The 18,224-nt window shown below is 35.6% G+C and overlaps 1 protein-coding gene across 1 annotated transcript in view; it reads left to right on the forward strand.

Moving 5' to 3' along the window:
* MACROD2 (mono-ADP ribosylhydrolase 2) overlaps positions 1–18,224 on the forward strand; it is a 1,985,747-nt gene that overhangs the window by 72,844 nt on the left and 1,894,679 nt on the right. The window contains exon 3 of the mRNA XM_036827001.1: positions 10,821–10,928. Within this exon, the coding sequence (XP_036682896.1) occupies positions 10,821–10,928 (108 nt within the window). The remainder of the gene's footprint in view (positions 1–10,820; positions 10,929–18,224) is intronic.

Below are 18,224 nucleotides of genomic sequence, written 5' to 3' on the forward strand. Positions count from 1 at the left end.
CATGGCATTTATAGTACTTTTCCCTGTATTGAGGTTATTTGTGTATGCTTTATTATTATTCTGCTAGAGGGTGGAGTTCATAGCTTGGCTGGACTTTATATTTCCTGCATTGGTTAGCATGGCTATCATGCCTGGATTCCTGCCTCCCTGCTCAAGTGAGGTCTCACCCAAATATGAGCGCTTTATCTAATGGTTTCCTTGACTTTCCCTGACAGGGTTAGTTTGGAGTCCCAGGACTGAAAATAAAGGGAATTTGTTGCTGAGAATTTCATCCATGGAAGCTCTATGGAAGTTGGAAATAGGAAGAGAGGCAGGGGGATTAAATGTTGGCCCAATGAAAGAAGTGAGCTGTTAAGTTGGAAGGGCAAAACAGACAGGAATCTGGAATAGTGGCAAGATGATTGTTAGCCTGACATGGTCAGATAGGATATGGAGGTGTGCAGATCAGCAGGCTGGCTGGTTTCAAGACAGAATCTCAGAAACACAGCCTGCATCCCTGGGGTTCCTCTAGTTCTCACGTTGTATATTCTTAAAGCCTCGTAATGAACCCAAAGATATTTTTCTGATCATCTTGATTATAAATTTAATTTAATTTAAATGCTGATTTCTATAGAAATTTGCTTGAGCTTTCTTTCTTTTTTTTTCCCACTTTTGTGGCATGGTCTCCTACTAACTTTTTTGTTTTATTTTTAGAGAGAGGGAATATTAATTTGCATTTGTATATACAGAGCTGGATTAAAACCAAACTGATTTTAACTGGCATCCTCAGAATGAAAGAGGTCAACTGGCAAAATAGGGCCCTTGTTGTGGGATCACCAGCCAACTTATTGGCACCCTTGGTGGCTTTTTTGTTATCATGCCCATGGGTGCTAAAATATAGAGGATGTTAATATGAGGGAACATAAGAATTTGAAGTGTTCTAGGCACTTCATGTGAATATCTCCTAGTATCTTAGTCTTCTGAGCTGTCAGAGGACCCAGTGATGATCTGTTAGCTGTATATCAAATGGTCTTTAGGTAATTTGGCAGTTCCAGAGGAAAAGTGATGAGGCAGTTTTGTTCAATATATTTTAAAAGTTTGAAATGTAAAATATAACTATGATTTTTATGAGAATTGTATTATATTATCAATATTATAGTCTTAAGGGTTATGCTTTTAAAACAAGGGGAATGTTGGTCAGTTTATCTTAATTAAGATTCAGTTAACAAAGTTTGTTTCTCCTAAGGTATTTTAATGTTATTAGTGAGTTAATGTATATTTGATTAAATTTGCTTTTGTTGTTACTATAGCATTGCATTATATTCCTACATAAAAATGGATCGATATCTCTAAAGTTTATTTATGCCTAAAACAGAGGTGAAATAGTAACATAAATGCCAGAAATCAGAATAAGGTCATAAATTTAAATAGTAAACTGAATCCCAGTACAAATAGAGTAGGTGTTGGGACAAATGAATCAGCAAGTTTGATGATTTTGCATAAATAAACGAAAAAGAGAAAATACAAATAAAATGCATGATTAATATGTGCAAATTTGATTTTATTATGTGGTTCTCTAATGCCTCGTGTGTTGTATGTTATGAAATTTTGTAAATTGTAGCGAGAAATCATGGAGGCCCTTGTATTATTTGCAAAGTATGGTAACCACTTCAATAAACATTATTATTCTTTTTTTCTAGGGCAGAAGTAAATAATGCTTTTTGGGGGGAGTGAAATTGATGCATTTTGCAACTAAAGGGAGAGACAGGATCTAAATAACAGATACCTCATTCAGAGTTGGATGCATTATAATAAAATAGGTAAATGAGAGCCTGCCTAGCTTGCTGGTAAAGAGCACGGGCTACCTGGGCTCCGATCCCAGGTTTGTACTTACCAGCTGTGTGTACTTGGTCCATCGACCTCCTTTTTGTATGCCTCAGCTTCCTTATCTACATGGAGAGAATAGTGGTAATATGTACTACGTAGATTTGTTCTGAGGATTATTGGCTGTAATATTTGTAAGCATTAGAACAGCACCTGGCACATAGTAAATGCTATACAAGTATTAGTTAAGTAATTAAACTAGAACTAAATGAAAATGTCTATTAGAGGGAAATGTTTTTATAAAGATGAGATTATGACTCATACAAATATAAATTGAATATTTATCAACAATTTTATTTAACTCTGGTTCAAAGGAGAATTTAAAGAACCACACGTGTATACACAGTAAGGAACTCTGAAATGAATTTACAAATAAATGCAAATTGTCCATAGGAAAGTATCAGTTGCATTCAAGGGAACATAATTTATTTGCATTTCCACAGACAAGAATCATTTGCATTATTATCTGTTTTCTACAATTTACAGAATTACAAAACAGCTCGAAGACAATGAAAGGTAGAGATCATTTGAGATGTAGAGATCATTGGTGATCCAGTGCCTGGTGGTGATCTCCACTGAGCCAGAGCCCCAGATGACTGTCAGCTGAAGCACAGTAGGGACAGATTTTTAACCTTAAGATTCTAAGTATACTCTCTGAAGCTGGGTTAGAGGTCCAGGCTTCTTTGTTTAAAAGGTGCTTATTGGGTTGGAAATCTTTCTTCCTGGCTCTTTATTTCAAGCAGAGATTCACTCCTGGGCTGGAAAGGCTTTTCCTGCCTCTTTGTAAGGCCTCTCTGTTCTCTGTCTTTATTTGATCTGCTTCTCCCATGGGGACTTCTCAGTTCACTGAAACCCCTCCCTGCACTTGAGACCCTGAGGACTATATGCTCTGCAATCACTGTCTACTTCCTTTCTTGCTGGCATGACTTTACTAAGGATAATTTGGAACTTCATTGGCTTCTTTGGGAAACTTAAGATTTCCCCAGACTGAATCCTCTAAGACCTCTCCCTTTCCATTGCTCTGGTCCTTCTTCCTCCTCTTACACCTTTGATTTTCCCTTTAGTTCCATTTAAATCCTTTGATATATCCCTCTTCAAAACCCCAATCTTCTTCATCCCTCCTCTCCTGCTGCCAGACTTTTCCCTTCCTACTTAAGCTCCTCAGCTCATATAGTCACTTGAACTTTAGGCCCCCTGCTCCCAACTGGGGACTCTCAAGGTACTCAGGGGCCCCTGAAAGCAACTACTTGAGGCTCAAAAGGAAGAAAAGGTGATTGAAAACAGACTGGATGTTTTGTCCACTCAGAAAAGCTTTGGGGACAGCCAGGCAGCTGCTTGATGTCTCCTGTCAGTTTCTCACCTAAAGTTTAGTCCACATCCTCCGTAAGATTACATATCAGGGCAAATGAAAAATCTTGAAAGTCTCCTCCACAAATACCGGTAAAAAGCATTAGCCCTCGTATTGAACAGGTAACCTTAAGTTGCTCCTTCTGCCAGAAACAAAATTTGGATAAAAATATCAAGGGGAGCAAAGACCAGAGTATATTACTATATTCACCTGACTCATGGCTAAAATTTTAGTGTGAAAGCTATAAGGTCTCTGTTTGCATCTGTCTGTCTGTATGTTTATGTACATATGCATTTATGTGTATATGATATTTTTCTACTTTCGGATGGTATTACCAAATTAATTCATAAAATCCCATGAAGGAGCTCTATGCAAATTAGCTTAGAGATAAATTAGCATTATATAAGTTAAATATTCCTAAAACTCCCAGAAATATAGAAACTAACCCAAAAACTTTTCAAGTTTACATGACTTGGGTAAATCTCTGGTAAATAAGACTAGTTTAATACTGTTGGTTTAAAAAAACAGGTATGTCTTCTGAGTTATCAGCAGTTAAGTATAATACGAGCATACATTTTTGTTGTACTTGGGTTTACTAGTCAAATAAGCTTATGTTATATCTACTAGATGTTTAAGATTATAAATATTATAAATTCAACCCAAGACCAAATCTACAAGTAAAGATGTAGTAAAAATGAATTGCTTGTTATCCATGACTTCTTGTATATCAAGCGTAGCAGTAAAAGAAAATCCATGTGTTTAACTTTTTTAGGTTTTTGCTTTTGCAAACTTGCCTAACATGCATGTGCTGTAAAAATAGTTAACAGAGAGATAACTTGAGATGATGGTGAGCTTTGTTTTATGTTGTAATATGTCTGCATAAAAATAGTTTCCAAACTCTTCTTAGTACCTTGTAACCTTAGACTTATGTTAAATTAAGTATAGATATTCATTATAAAAATCTAGATTATTTCTAAGTAAAACAAACTACTGAAATACTAATTACTGAACATAACTTTGTTTATATACTTTGGCTTCTTTATTTTAATGTGGTATAGAGAAGCTAAATGTATTTGAATCTGTTAATAAATGTCCTTTTGCCATATAAAAAAACATGTCTCTAGAAATTGAAAGATGGTAAATGTATAAAATTTGCTAGCCTGCTACAGAATGCTGACATGTGACAATTTGCAATTGTCTACTTCTTAGTCTTCTCTGTAAAATAAAAATTGGTTAAAAATTATAATTAATGTGTATAAATGAAACTACTAAATATAATAAACAATAAGAGAAACAACTCTGTATGCGAGGTTTGTGAGGAATGAAGGATTTTTGTTGTTGTTGTTAAGGAAAATGTGAGTCATTTTATTCTAAATTGAGATCACTGCTTATTTCAGAATGAGAAAGAGAAAAAATGTCAGAGAAAACCTGAATGGATATAGAGTTATAGAAGGTTTGCAAAAGAGGAATTTTATCTGTGATCAAATTAGCTAAGATTGAATGAATTTATTTGTTTTTTGTTTTTGTTTTTAAATGAGCCCAATAATGTACTGATGGCAAAACTAGAGTTGGGTTTTCTCTCTGTTAAAGTAACGAAGTTTTCTTGGATTATTAGTCTGATCTTAATAAGAGATCATAAAAGGATTTTCTTTATCTTTTAAGTAATCTACTTAGGAACAAAGATTCTATGGCTTATCAAAATAATTTCCTGTGCTTTATGTTGTTTTTATTATGTTCCCCAAATCAAATCCTAAATGAAACCTTGAACTCTAACTGAGATTGATATCTCCCAGAGGGTTCCTGGAAAATCTCAAAGGATTTGTTTTTTTACCTTGTAAAAACGGAAAGGTAAAAAATAATTTGGTTTAAGGGGACTTCCCTGGAGGTCCAGTGGTTAAGACTTCGCCTTCCAATGCCGGGGGTGTGGGTTCGATCCCTGGTCAAGGGGCTAAGATCCCACATGCCTCACGGCCAACAAAACCAAACGATAAAACAGAAGCAATATTGTAACAAATTCAAAAATGGTCCACATCAAAAAAAATCTTAAAAAATTTTGATTTATTTGATATATTACATTACATGGGAAAACATTGTCCAAAAAGAAATGATGCTTAACCTTCCCATGGTTAGATTTGTGTGGGTAAAAATTATTACTATGTATATTTCAGAAATTGTATGAAGTTCATAGAAATTTGCCAGTATCCTTTTTATCCATCTTATGTCCTGGTATAATTTTGTCAGTTATAATTCGAGTTATTTAAACATTGTATGTCATAGAAATAACCAGATTCCCATATCAGTTATATCATTTTTATAATAAACTCTCTTCAGATCTTTAACAGTGACCATTTTTAAGTCTTTTATCATTCACAGATAATTTTTGTTTTATTCTGATTCTTCCCTGAAAGCTCTTGCAGTCAACGACAGGCAAGAGTGCTTTGTCTTCAACAAAAAGTGACTATTTCAGAGATTCATGGAAAGGACTATGGCAAGTACTCTAGCGTATAGGCTTCTAAAGACATTATTGCTTAAATAACCTTGAGACTGTACCGCTGGACCAAGTAAGGATTTCCAGAACTAATGGAGAAGCTGACTGGTTTAAACAAAACAAAACAAAACAAAAAAAGTGCTAACCCAAGATCAAGCAGAACAAAAATCCATTACATGAAGAAGAAAAAAAAGAATATACTATAAAAAATGTTTAGTAGAACAGAATAGAGAATTCAGAAAGAGATCTCAGTATATAAGATTACTTAATATAGTTGTTGTTTTAATGGAATAAAGAAAGTATGTGGATTTGTTGTTGCTGTTGTTGTTCCAACACATTAAATAACGCTGGGGGAAAAAAACAAATCAGTTACATGGGACTGAATGAACTAACTAAGAAGAATGATTATGATTTTTGTGGTTATTGTTTTGGAACAATACTGGTTCTTTAATGTTTTATTTAAGGAACCCCTTTTTATCTTTTCTCAAGCTCTCTGTAACTCATGACAATTTAGTTAATTATACTTTTGTAAACAGAAACGAAACATTTAGCTTTTCTCCCTACCTGATCTCTCCAGAATTCAGAAACTCTATTGCGTATTCTTATTTTCATGGCAATGACATTATTTGTATAGGTTCAATAAGAATCTGTCTTCCTTGTAACAGAACATAATTGGAAAAATTGGTTGTATAGACTTTGGTTGGAATGTCATATTTGTGAATGATAATCTCAAAGATATAGAATCTCATGTTATCAGATAGTTTTAAGGAACTAAGATTTGCATTATAGAGCCAATGCTTACAAAGCCCTTTTGGAGAAACCAGTCTGGTACCTGGTTTATAGAGTTCCCAGCCTTACAGATGAGTAAGGAAGGTCACTACCTATCAAGCCCAGGAACCTTAGGATATTCTTGGAACCTTGAGAAGAGAGGAATTTACCCAAATGTGTAGGTATTACAGGCTAAATCTGGTGGTGAGTTCTTGGATTTGCTTCCTAGCCTTGAGAGGCTTTGACAAGTCTGATTTGAGACTCTTTATGAAAAGTTCCAGCAAAGCAAACTTGAAAGGCCTAAGTGGTCAGTGACTGTTCTTGCTGCACTTATGTGAATAATCAGACCAAATCTAATGAGACCAGACTTATTTTGTAAACAAGAATAAAAATGTGGTTGGGGGGGTGACTGTAGAGAGACATTTTAGGTTTCAGTGGAAAACTGTAGTGCACCCTTGTGGGTTATTAAATTCCAGTCTTGCTCATTGTCTTGCACATATTGTCAATTTCCTAGTTTCCTCCAGTATCTGGCTACAACTCTCCAAAATGTTTCCAATTTTTCTCCCCTCCTGCTTATTTGGCCTCATTGAGAACTAAAACTGCCCCTTTCTTGAAGCCCTGCAAGCTGAAGCTGGATGACCTGATATAAACTTCAAAGAAATCACCACAACAGATCATGTATGTACAACTTTCATGCTTGCTATTGTGTGGGCCATTCAGAAAGTTTGCTGGAACACCTGATGCCATCACCAAGGACACTGAAACAGCAAAAGGTGCTTCAAGCCCAACATCTAGATATTTTCTCAACTGTCTGCCCTCTGGACTCAGAAACTAGTTTTATAGTGTGCTCCAACCATTGATCTTTGTTTTTCTTTTTCTTTCCATGGGACTTTCCCTCATTAAATGCCTGACTGCTTGCACCACCTAGCAGAAATCCTTACTACCAAGTCTCAACCAGTGGTTCAGCTGGTCCTTAAAGGACAAAAGGCAGCCTAATGAGAAATGGACTTACATTATTCAAAGGAAAGAAGTCTGTCTTTCCTCAAATAAGAGCAGGGACTGACAAAGACTCTCTCCTTAACTAAACTTTAGTCAGGTTCCACCAAACCCTTTTTTCAACTAGGCCCCATCCTTGCCAGACCTGCATTGTCCAATTTTAGCAAGAATCCTGCTAAATCAATTTAGAGAGAATTTCCCATCCTTGCTATCTGGTCACTCTCCATATCTAATAAAGTTCTGCATTCCCCCCCTCATACCCTAGGTGATATCTGACCACCCTGGCTTGCCTTCAGCAAGAATTGTGTGTTTAACCAAAATCTTCCCTCACCCACAAAGTTTCCTCTTAGTAATTTTCTTTCCACTGATCCCCACTCTGCTCCTTGGTTATAAATCCCCACTTGTCCTTGCTGTATTGGTAAGTGAGCCCAGTTCTGTACTGAGATCTCTTTCCCTTATTGTGGTAGTTCCGGAAAAAAACTTTTTTTTTTTTTTTCAACAATATCAATAGGATACAATCTGGAAAAACAATTACTGTCACATGTGCACACTGACAGATATTTTAACTTTCAGCTGGATAAAGCCAATGATGTACAAAATGTGAATCAGTGCTTTGTGTACGTATAGAATGTCTGTGAGGGAGCAATGCTTGACAGTTTTCTGTCCTGTTTATTACTGAAAACCCAGGATATGGGAAAAGACACTTTGAGATCAGTGCTGATAGAACACAGTTGTGTGAAAAGGAAGGTGGTACATTGCTATTCAAGTAAAAGATGTGGCCTGTAATGGTAATTTACATTGTTATATTTACAGAGAACACTTGGTGGTCAAAAATATGCCATTTGGTTTTGGTTTATTGTTGGAGGAAATACTGATAATTATTAGTACTATCAAATTGTAGTTTTTGAGTATATTTATGCCTTTTTGATACACCATGTGAGGAACTGGACATCAAGTATAAATCTGGCTCTGAAGAAAAAAGATGCTCATGTGAATTTTTAAAATGAAAGAGAGATAAAGATATTTCTTCATGATGCTAATAATTCTAATAAGACCATTTTGAGTAACTTACTTGAATACCATGTCATAGCACTACATTTATTTAATATGTTGAATTGTTTGAACCTTTAGGCTCAAAATGTCCCATTTTTAAAGTTTGCAGTTGAGAGATTAGGATTTCTTTTAAGAAAACTGAACTGTGATATAAACAGTTTAAACTTTGATGCTTTCTAATACAATTCTTTAACAATTTCTTCTGGAAAAAAATACATGATTTGTTGCCACATATGTTTAAAAGTCTTACATGACTATAAATGCAATATTACATACATAATGCTTCATAAGAAAATGAAGAAATACTTTTTAGAACTAAATGCAACTAGAGGATAGGTCAGGAATTGATTTACTCTGTCTCCCAAGTTGAAACAGTCAATCTTTCTGCTTTCATTTGTGATATGTTTATCAATTTAATGCCTGATGGAGTTTTAAAACTCATCATCAGTGAGAAGTCTTTATAATTTCTAGGTTTACAATAGTCCAAATATCCAGAATTTTCTGACAAAGCCACCAAATATTTATTATCATCCAACAATCTTTATTTGGGAATCAGGACTTTCTAATTTGGTAAAAGTAGTAAGAATAGAAATTGATTGGTCATGGAACTCAAGGTCTTCTTGCTCAAAGTCTTTGTCATTGGACCAGGCATTGACAGATTAGTAAGAGCACAAACAAAATCCAATCTCTTTCACTGATAGGGAATACTAATAATAATAAATGTTGAAAATATTTAAAAACTATTGTGGTATTTCAGTATGGATGCTGAAATAATATTTGTCACCTCTGTAAAACCTTTGTAAAAAAGGGGCATGTTTGTTGAGAGCTTACTATGGACCAAACATTATTCTAAATGTAATGAACTCATGTTAACTGTAAAGGAGCCAGTAATTTATGAACTGAGGCATGGCGAAAATATATAACTTATCCAAGGTCACCCAGTTGTTAATTGGCAGAACCAAGAATTGAACAGTTAGTCTTTATCTGGCTAACTCTTAGTCTTTACCTGACTCAGGGAAACAGCATTCTAGGAGTCCCTGAGGTGGTCAAGTCAGCTGTTAAGTGTTTTCTATTTTGAGGTCTTCTAAAGTCTTTCTCTACTCTTTTAATGTACAATTCTCCCACATTATTCTCCTGCTTATTATTATTACTACTACTGCTACTACCACCAATGAATAGTTGATTAGAATCCTTTAAGGAGAAAAGTGATTGCAAAGAAGGGGATGCTTTGGAGGCAGAGAGAGGAAAGATCACTTTTATGGCCACAGATCATTTCCTTCGTCTTGGCCATTTTTTTCTTTGGTTATCGGGGCCCGAAGACAATTTAAGTGTCTTGTAACCTATCACCTCAAATCCCCTACATACCTCATTACTGCAAGCTCATTTGACAGTATCTTTGTGAATCAATAGCATTACCTTCCCCCTTGAAAGATTTGCATAGATCATGAGTTTAAAATGTTTGAATTTATAAATCATGTTTCCTAAAGTTATATTAAAAAGCTTTTTATGTATAGCAATTTAATGTATTTTAAAACATTGATTTTATATAGCTTCGTTGAATATATTTTAACATTACTATCTGTAAAAAAATACATGAAAATTCAGATTATAGTACTCCTCAAAAACATTAAAAAATATGTCAGGTTTTGGAAGATAATGTTTTGGCTTGTTTTAAATATACCAGCTTTCTGGCTGTTGTGTGCAGGACAGAGCTTTTTCTCTTTTCAATCTAGCAGCGCCCTCTTAGAGTGAAAGGTTTATAGAATTTGATAAAGGAGCAGTATCACACTTTCAAATGTTCTTGATCCATACCATTCCGAGGGACAGCTTATTACTTAGAAGTAGCAAAGAGCTGAACCTAAATTTTTTTTTTCTGAGTAAAAATTCTTTTCAAGGATGCATTTTAGGTAATTAGAACAAAATAGAAATAAGCTCGTTCATTGTAAAAATTTATTTTGTCTTGGTAGTTACACATCTTTTTCTCATCTTCTTGTGAAACCAGTGGTACATAATTATATCTTAAAGTTGATATTTTTATAATATTAATAGTAAACATTGAACTTTTTGTTGACCCATATAACATGCCTAAATTTATTGAATGCCTATTAGGTATGTGATACTGCATTTGTATTGGGGAATACACAATAAATAGAGAATAAGTCAGTCACATCCCTGGTACTTATACATTTATTTCCACTTGTCTTATGTATCAGAGTGTGACCCATATTGGCTCTTGTATTCAAATTGTCTTTATTAAATTAAATAAGAATATTACTATTAATATATATTCCTTCTTTATTACAGAAGAAAATACTCAGGAAACATCACAGGTGAAGAAAAGTTTGAGTGAAGAAGTTTCTCTCTATAGAGGTGACATCACATTGCTAGAGGTAGATGCTATAGTCAATGCTGGTGAGTAGTTGATTTTTTGTGATGTATTTGTTATACTGTTACCCTAAAGCTGGGTTCGAGTCTTGGTGGGTGTCAGGCCAAAAGACACAATCAAGCCAAAGATTGGGAGAAGGAAGGACTTATTACTTGCAACAAGTAGGGAGAACACCAGGGATCTTTTCCAAAGCAGTGTCTCGCAGAACAGCAAAATTGGGGAAGTTTTAAGCTAAGGGTACTTGCGTACTCATGAAGGGACTTGAGTGGTGTATGCGTATTCATGAAGGGGCTTGAGCAGAGGAGAATTCAGCATAGAATTGGGGCAAAGGTCAACAGAGTCAAAGCTTTAGTTGACTGAAGTCAGAAAAGGTCGTCATCATCATTCCATCCTCCACCTTGATGGGGGCCTTAGTTCCTGCAGAACTCACACAGATTATTACATATATCCCTTGAGGAGGAACTAGGACTCTGTTTTATCGCTGAACTATTGTTTCTTGACTGCTTTTCCTTTGTTCCTGCATTCTTTCACTTCCCTTAAAATCATTAATTACTGAGACCTGTTCAAAGGCAAGCAGTGTGGCCAGGCTTAGATCACAAAATGACTTAGGCCAAAAATGGCCTCTCTTACGTCAAGAAAGCCATGCCTGGTTCTCTTTCTCTGGGGACCCCCTGCCCTATCTGCTTATAATATGAGTATTTATTATTTTAAAATATTTTTTCATAAATAGGAATAGAGGTATTTTAGAAAAAAAATCTCTTCAGGAATAGAAATATCATGTATTTACCTTATTCATTAAAAACACTGAAGGTTTATTTTATGTATGTGATACAGTTAACGTGCTAACTCTACATGGTATCCATGCTAAGTTGAAACTAGGGTACTGGACCACTGGAAAAGTGACAGATTGTTGGCAGAAAGTTCTTCAGAAAGAACTTTAGCAGCTGTATTATTGTTAGTTTAATGCCTGAGTTAATAGTTGGCCAACATAAAAACAAGTTCATCAAGCTTTTTCTTCTTTTGACTTTGTAAAGAGATGATTGATCTACAGAAGACAAAAGTAAAATATAAAGAAATTATTTCTGCAATTTCCAAACCTCGGTTGGTTTCAACTTTTCATGCTTGTTTTTAATGCTTTATTTTAATTATTTTAGTAATTAATGATCTTAAGTAATTTTTGTTTTCAAACATTGGGAAAATAACAGTTAATTTATGTTTGATTTTAGTTTATTTTATGGTGGTCTGTATCTTCTATATATTTTATTATGTGGGTGTATATCAAGAAATACATAATAGTTGTGATTCTGTAAAAATAAATATCAATAATAAGAGGATATTTAATTATTTTAATTTGTGTTTTGTAAAGTTAGGCTCTTTGCAAGTTGAAAGTGTCAAAAACAAATCTAGACTTAGGTAAAAAGAAGAGGCTTTATTCAAAAAGATTATTATAATAAGGGGTCGAGGGTTATCTCAATAGGAAGAGGAGGAATATTGCAGTAGGAAGAACCACTTTGACCATGAGATCTATAAGCATCTCAAAGTTCAAGCAGAAAAGGGCTTTTCTTTTACAGGGAGAAGTAAACAGGCTGGAAAGAATTGGATGTGGGGCAATGGGATGAGAGGGTGGCATGACTGAACAGTTGATCAGGGAATGTTTTTCCTTGAGGCCAGCTGATTATTGGGAGGGGGTCTTTAAAGAGGGGTTGTTCACCTTCCATTGCTCAAGGGTGGCCCAAAGTTAAGGGGCTTGGAGGAAGGAGAGAAGCCTGAATAAATTTAGGTCAAGTCCGGTTAACAGGCATTGATAGACCAGAATGGTCACTGGGGACAAATAGTTCAGCTAATCATTTGTGAGATAAAGAATGGGAATTTGGAGTGTCTGTGTCTTGGCCTTGTCATAGGTTACAAGAGGTCATCGTGAGTCTTATCTAAGCTACATGGGGAAGAGTGGTTCTTTGCAGTAAGCTGTTTCCAGGAACACAAAAGGGGTGAGGGGTAATTTCTTGACAGTTTTTGCTTTCCAGGAGTACAGAATTCAGATGAAGTTCAGCATTGTCTCAGGTTTCCCTCTGGTGATTGAGTAAATTCACACAGGATCGTAGCCCTTGGTAGGTGAACGGACAGGTCTCATGGGGAAGTGGAGCACTGTTCAGGATATAGCATAGTGTTGGCCAGCAGGAAGTGTGGAAGCCTGCTCAGCCTGTTCCTCTCTCGGAAGTGACTGTCGGTTGCTATGTGCTGTATCTGCCTTTCCATAATTGAAGCTCAGTCTTTCTCCTTCTCTTCTTCTAATGCCTTTGTATTTCCTTCCTCCTCTGGGACCTCTCTAAAATGTAAACTCTTCATGAGAGAGCATGTGTCGGAGTCATTTAATCTCCACCCAATGTGAATCACTCCTTTTGGATACAATTCCATCCTCAGATCACTTTGTTCCTACAAGTCTCCCTTATATCTAGTCTCTATGGGCTGTTCATTTGTGGCTCTGGGTAACAAGGTGCTTTCTGTGATACGAGGGGCCTCTGGAGAAGACAGGCCCTTGGAAAGAGTCTCATCAACTCCTCTCCAGTACAGAGGTTTCATTGGATACTCTCGTAGTTAGTAAGTCATCAATGATTTATTTATTTATTTATTTTTGGCTGTACCACATGGCATGCAGGATCCTAGTTCCGTAACCAGGGACCAAACCTGCACCCCCTGCAGTGGAAGTGCAGAGTCTTAACCACTGGACCACCAGGGAAGTCCCTATCAATGATTTATTTAGGAAGTTCCTGAAGTCTATAAACATGTGAACTTTAATTTAAAACAATTAAAATTAATTAAAAACTATATATACATCACCAGCCTTCCTCTATAGTCTTGTAATTTCCAGCCTTTGATCCCAGTTCTGCCCTGTGGAGTATAATCGATGACATTTATTTCCTTCTTAAATACCTTAAGACCAGTCTCATGAGTTTTCTCTTTCTTGTTATTAACATAACATTGAATTTGCCATGTTAGCATACTTCATAATATCAGTAATTATGGTTTTTCCTGAGTTTTGTTAGCTGTATAACTGTTTATCTCCTCACTGAGGCTACAAACTGGTGTCTTTTTCACTTTTTGTGTCATCTCCCTAAGCAATGTCTTGTCCTTATGTTCTTAATAAACATCTGATACTATGTATTTATTAAATTGAACTATATGCAATTGGATTTGTAGCACCCATAGCACATTCAGCACTGGGGACTTGACATAGTGAACACAATTTTGGCTCTGATTTTAAAAAAATGATTTATTTGATATTTTTCTGATCAATAAATAAAAATAATTTGGAGGGTAACTTTTAGTGAAATAAAATAAAATGGTGCTAAACAGGAAAGCATCACTAACAGGAGAACATCCCATCACTATTTTGATTCTTTGTCCTTGCCTGTATGTATAATTTTTCATGGCTGTCACTTAGTGTACAAGGGTTTGATGAATTTATATGAAGGCAGGCAGCAACTTCCAAAAAGCATTTGGCACCTTTAGCTTACTTCTCTGGCTGAGATAATTATAATTTGGCCATGTTCTACATCTCACAAGGACAACCTCATTAGGAAGTACTCAGGTAGATGGAAAAGAGATTCCAAATGTACAGTGTAATGACTCTATTTTACAGCTTTCTGCTGTGCCGCTTGTTTGCCTGGTGTGTCAGGAGAGGAACAGCTGTTAACCTTTCAGGTGAACAAGGCAACATGGCAGGAAACTCCAGAGCTGCCTCTGGTGAGAGGGGAATGAGAGGCAATGTGCCCAGTCAAGGTGCCAAAGCAGCCCAGTCATCACTTTCTGTCACTTGTAAAGCTCTCTTTCCATGTCCATATTGGGCATTGGAACACCTGGTCTTAGTTGCCATCAATGAAATGATTTGATATTTAAAATTTTTTCCTAATAAAGTACTTTTTGAACTTTCTTAGAGTTCTTTAAACGTGACCCAGGATGAACCTCCTATATATTATATTCTTCTCTGTAGGAAATAGTGCATATTTTAATAAAATAGATTTTGTAGGCATTAGGGTACATAGGGAAGTGACACAAATTTTAGATTCAGGCAGACCAGGTTCCAATTCAGACTCTCGTACCCAGGGCCATTTTTTTGTTTAAACTTTTTATATTGAAATAATTATAGGCAATTGCAAAAATAGTACAAAGAGTCTTGTGTAAGTCCTATAGCTATAGTACAATGTCAAAACCAGGTAATTGGCATTGGTACATTGCTATTAACTAGCCTATAGACCTTATTCAAGTTTCAACATTTTTTAACCGGCGTTCGTGTGTTGTGTGTGTGTGTGTGTGTGTAGTTCTATGCAAGTTTATGCCATGTATAGATGCTTATAACCACCACCAACACCATGATCGAGAACTGTTATTATTATTATCATGAACTATTATCATGAAAGAACTCCCTCGTGCTACCCTTTGTAGTGGCACCCACCTCCCTGCCCCCCCCCGCCCCGTTCTCCATCTCTATAGTTTTGTCATTTTAAGAATGTTATATAAATGGAATCATACAGTATGTAACCTTTTGAGACTGATTTTTTTTTACTGAACATAAAGCCCTTGAGGTCCATTCAGGTTGTTGCATGTATCAGTAGTTCATTCCTTCTTATTGCTGAGTAATAAGTCTGTTGCATTGATATACCAAAGTTTGTTCAGCCATTCACCCACTGAAGGGCATTTGGGTTCTCCTCAGTATTTTTCTGTAACCAATAGAGCTGCTATAAAGATTCAAGTACAGTTTTTTGTACGTAGCAGCGTATAAGACGATCTATTTACTGTAACTAGGCCCTTGTATAATTTTGTATTAAGACTATTTGGTCAGAGTTTTGGTCTTTGCTAGAGTTTGGGGAAGAATACATCCATTTAATTTATGGTTCAGTATTATATCATTAGAGACAATTTTAGTTGTACCACAATCACAGAAAAATATTTTGTAGGAGATGTGATTTTAATTCATTTGTGGATTGTGGGCTGTATAATGGAAAAGTGGTTAACTTTCCAACTCTGATGGGTTGGCTTTGGCCAAAGATGAATTCAGTTTGCCATAAAAAGGATTTTTAAAGTGGAAAGTGAGGAAAAGGTTTGTTTATTTTAGTTCTTCCTTTCCCCACCCCAGCATGACAAGGAGAGATACATTTACATTGTAGTTCATCATAGAGGGCTTGATGTCAGATCAGTCATTATTTTAAATATGCCTCTTTAACTTCCTGGCCAAATGACCTTCAGTAAATTATTTAACCTTTCTGAGCCTTAGTTTATTCATTGGTACAATGGAGATAGTAATAGGGCCTACTTCATAGGGCTGTTGTGAAAATCAAAAGAGGTAATATATAGAAAGCACTTCACTCAGTGCCTAGCATATAGACACACTCAGTAAACAGTAGCAGAATTATACTGCTTAGTTCTAATATCAGAAAAATGATTTTTTTTCTATCAGTCAGTGTCACAAGGTAATTTATGCATGTTCTTCAAGTCGTATGCACAGATAGACATTTAACCAACTAAAAGGGTTTATCCTATATTCTACAGCTTTAGCTGTTATACTGTTTACTTGAATTGTGTCCAGGAAAAGTTGTCCAGTTCTGAGACTTTATAGTAAAAGCTGAGTTTCTATAACATTGTTGGTAATTCATATGAACTAATGACAAAGGGAAATAATTGTTTTCGTTTACTTTAGTGGTGTTTTTACTGCATTAGTTGTGAATGTCATAATCATGACAAAAATTAAGATAGTGACATGTGATTGGATAGATAACCATTTAATAGCTGGGTATAATTTAATTAATATAGAATATCTGAATATTTACATAGGCAAATCAGGTAGTGGGACTGCATGTGATGGAAGAAATGTTACTTTATAGAAGTTTTTTTAAATAATCCCCTCTACTTGCTTAAAATAAATGTTATTTTAATGTATTTTTTCAGTAAAGCTGAAATAAGGCTTATTTGAAATTAGAATTCAGATCATTGGGAAAATATTGGGTGGGCCAAAAAGTGCCTTCGGTTTTTTAAGTAAAAATAAAAGACACATTTTTCATTTTCACCAAGAACTTTATTGAACAACATATTCACCCTTTTGTTCCATTACCTTCTGCCATTTTTCAGGCAACTTCATGATTCCATCTTCCCAAAACTTTTTATGTTTTTGAACAAAGAACTATTCCAGGTACCTTTTACAGTCTTCCAGGGAATGGAAATTTTTTTCCATTAAGAGAATTTTGTAAAGACCAAAATAAATGGAAATCTGAAGGTGCAATGTCTGGTGAATACGGCGGATGAATCCGAACTTCCCAGCCAAGCTCTAACGATTTTTGCCTGGTCATCAAAGAGACATGCGGTCTTGCGTTATCCGGAAGGAAGATTATGCGTTTTCTGTTGACTAATTCTGGACGCTTTTCATTGAGTGCCGCTTTCAGTTGGTCTAATTGGGAATAGTACCTGTTGGAATTAATCGTTTGGTTTTCTGGAAGGAGCTCATAATAGAGGACTCCCTTCCAATCCCACCATATACACAACATCACCTTCTTTGGATGAAGACTGGCCTTTGGTGCGGTTTGTGGTGGTTCATTTCGCTTGCCCTACAGTCTCTTCCATTCCACATTGTTGTACAGTATCCACTTTTCATCACCTGTCACAATTTGTTTTAAAAATTGAACATTTTCATTACGTTTCAGTAGAGAATCACATGTGGAACTGTGGTCAAGAAGGTTTTTTTCGCTTAACTTATGTGGAACCCAAACAACAAAGCAATGAACATAACCAAGCTGGTGCAAATGATTTTCAGTGCTTGCTTTGGATATTTTGAATATGTTGGCTATCTCCCACGTGGTATAACGTTGATTGTTCTCAATTATTGTTGCGATTTGATTGCTGTCAACTTCAACTGGTCTACCCAACCGTGGAGTATTGTCCAGCGAGAAATCTCCAGCACAAAACTTCTCAAACCACTTTTGACACGTTTGATCAGTCACAGCACCTTCTCCATACACTGCACAAATCTTTTTGTGTGTTTCAGTTGCGTTTTTACCTTTCTTGAAATAATACAGCATAATATGCCGAAAATGTTGCTTTTTTTCCATCCATCTTCAATATTAAAATGGCTACACAAAAATTGACCAATTTTGATAAGTCTTTTTTTAAAAGCAAGCTGATATGACAGCTGTCAAATGCAATCTAACAAAATTGTTTCGAATGAAGTTAAAGACAACTAACTAAGTGCTACTAGAGCCATCGTATGGAAAAAACCGAACAAACCTTTTGGTCCACCCAGTAGGTTCATTTACTCAGAAATATTTTGGACAAAA

This window comes from Balaenoptera musculus, chromosome 15 (genome assembly GCF_009873245.2).
Source record: "Balaenoptera musculus isolate JJ_BM4_2016_0621 chromosome 15, mBalMus1.pri.v3, whole genome shotgun sequence".
Classification (NCBI taxonomy): domain Eukaryota; kingdom Metazoa; phylum Chordata; class Mammalia; order Artiodactyla; family Balaenopteridae; genus Balaenoptera; species Balaenoptera musculus.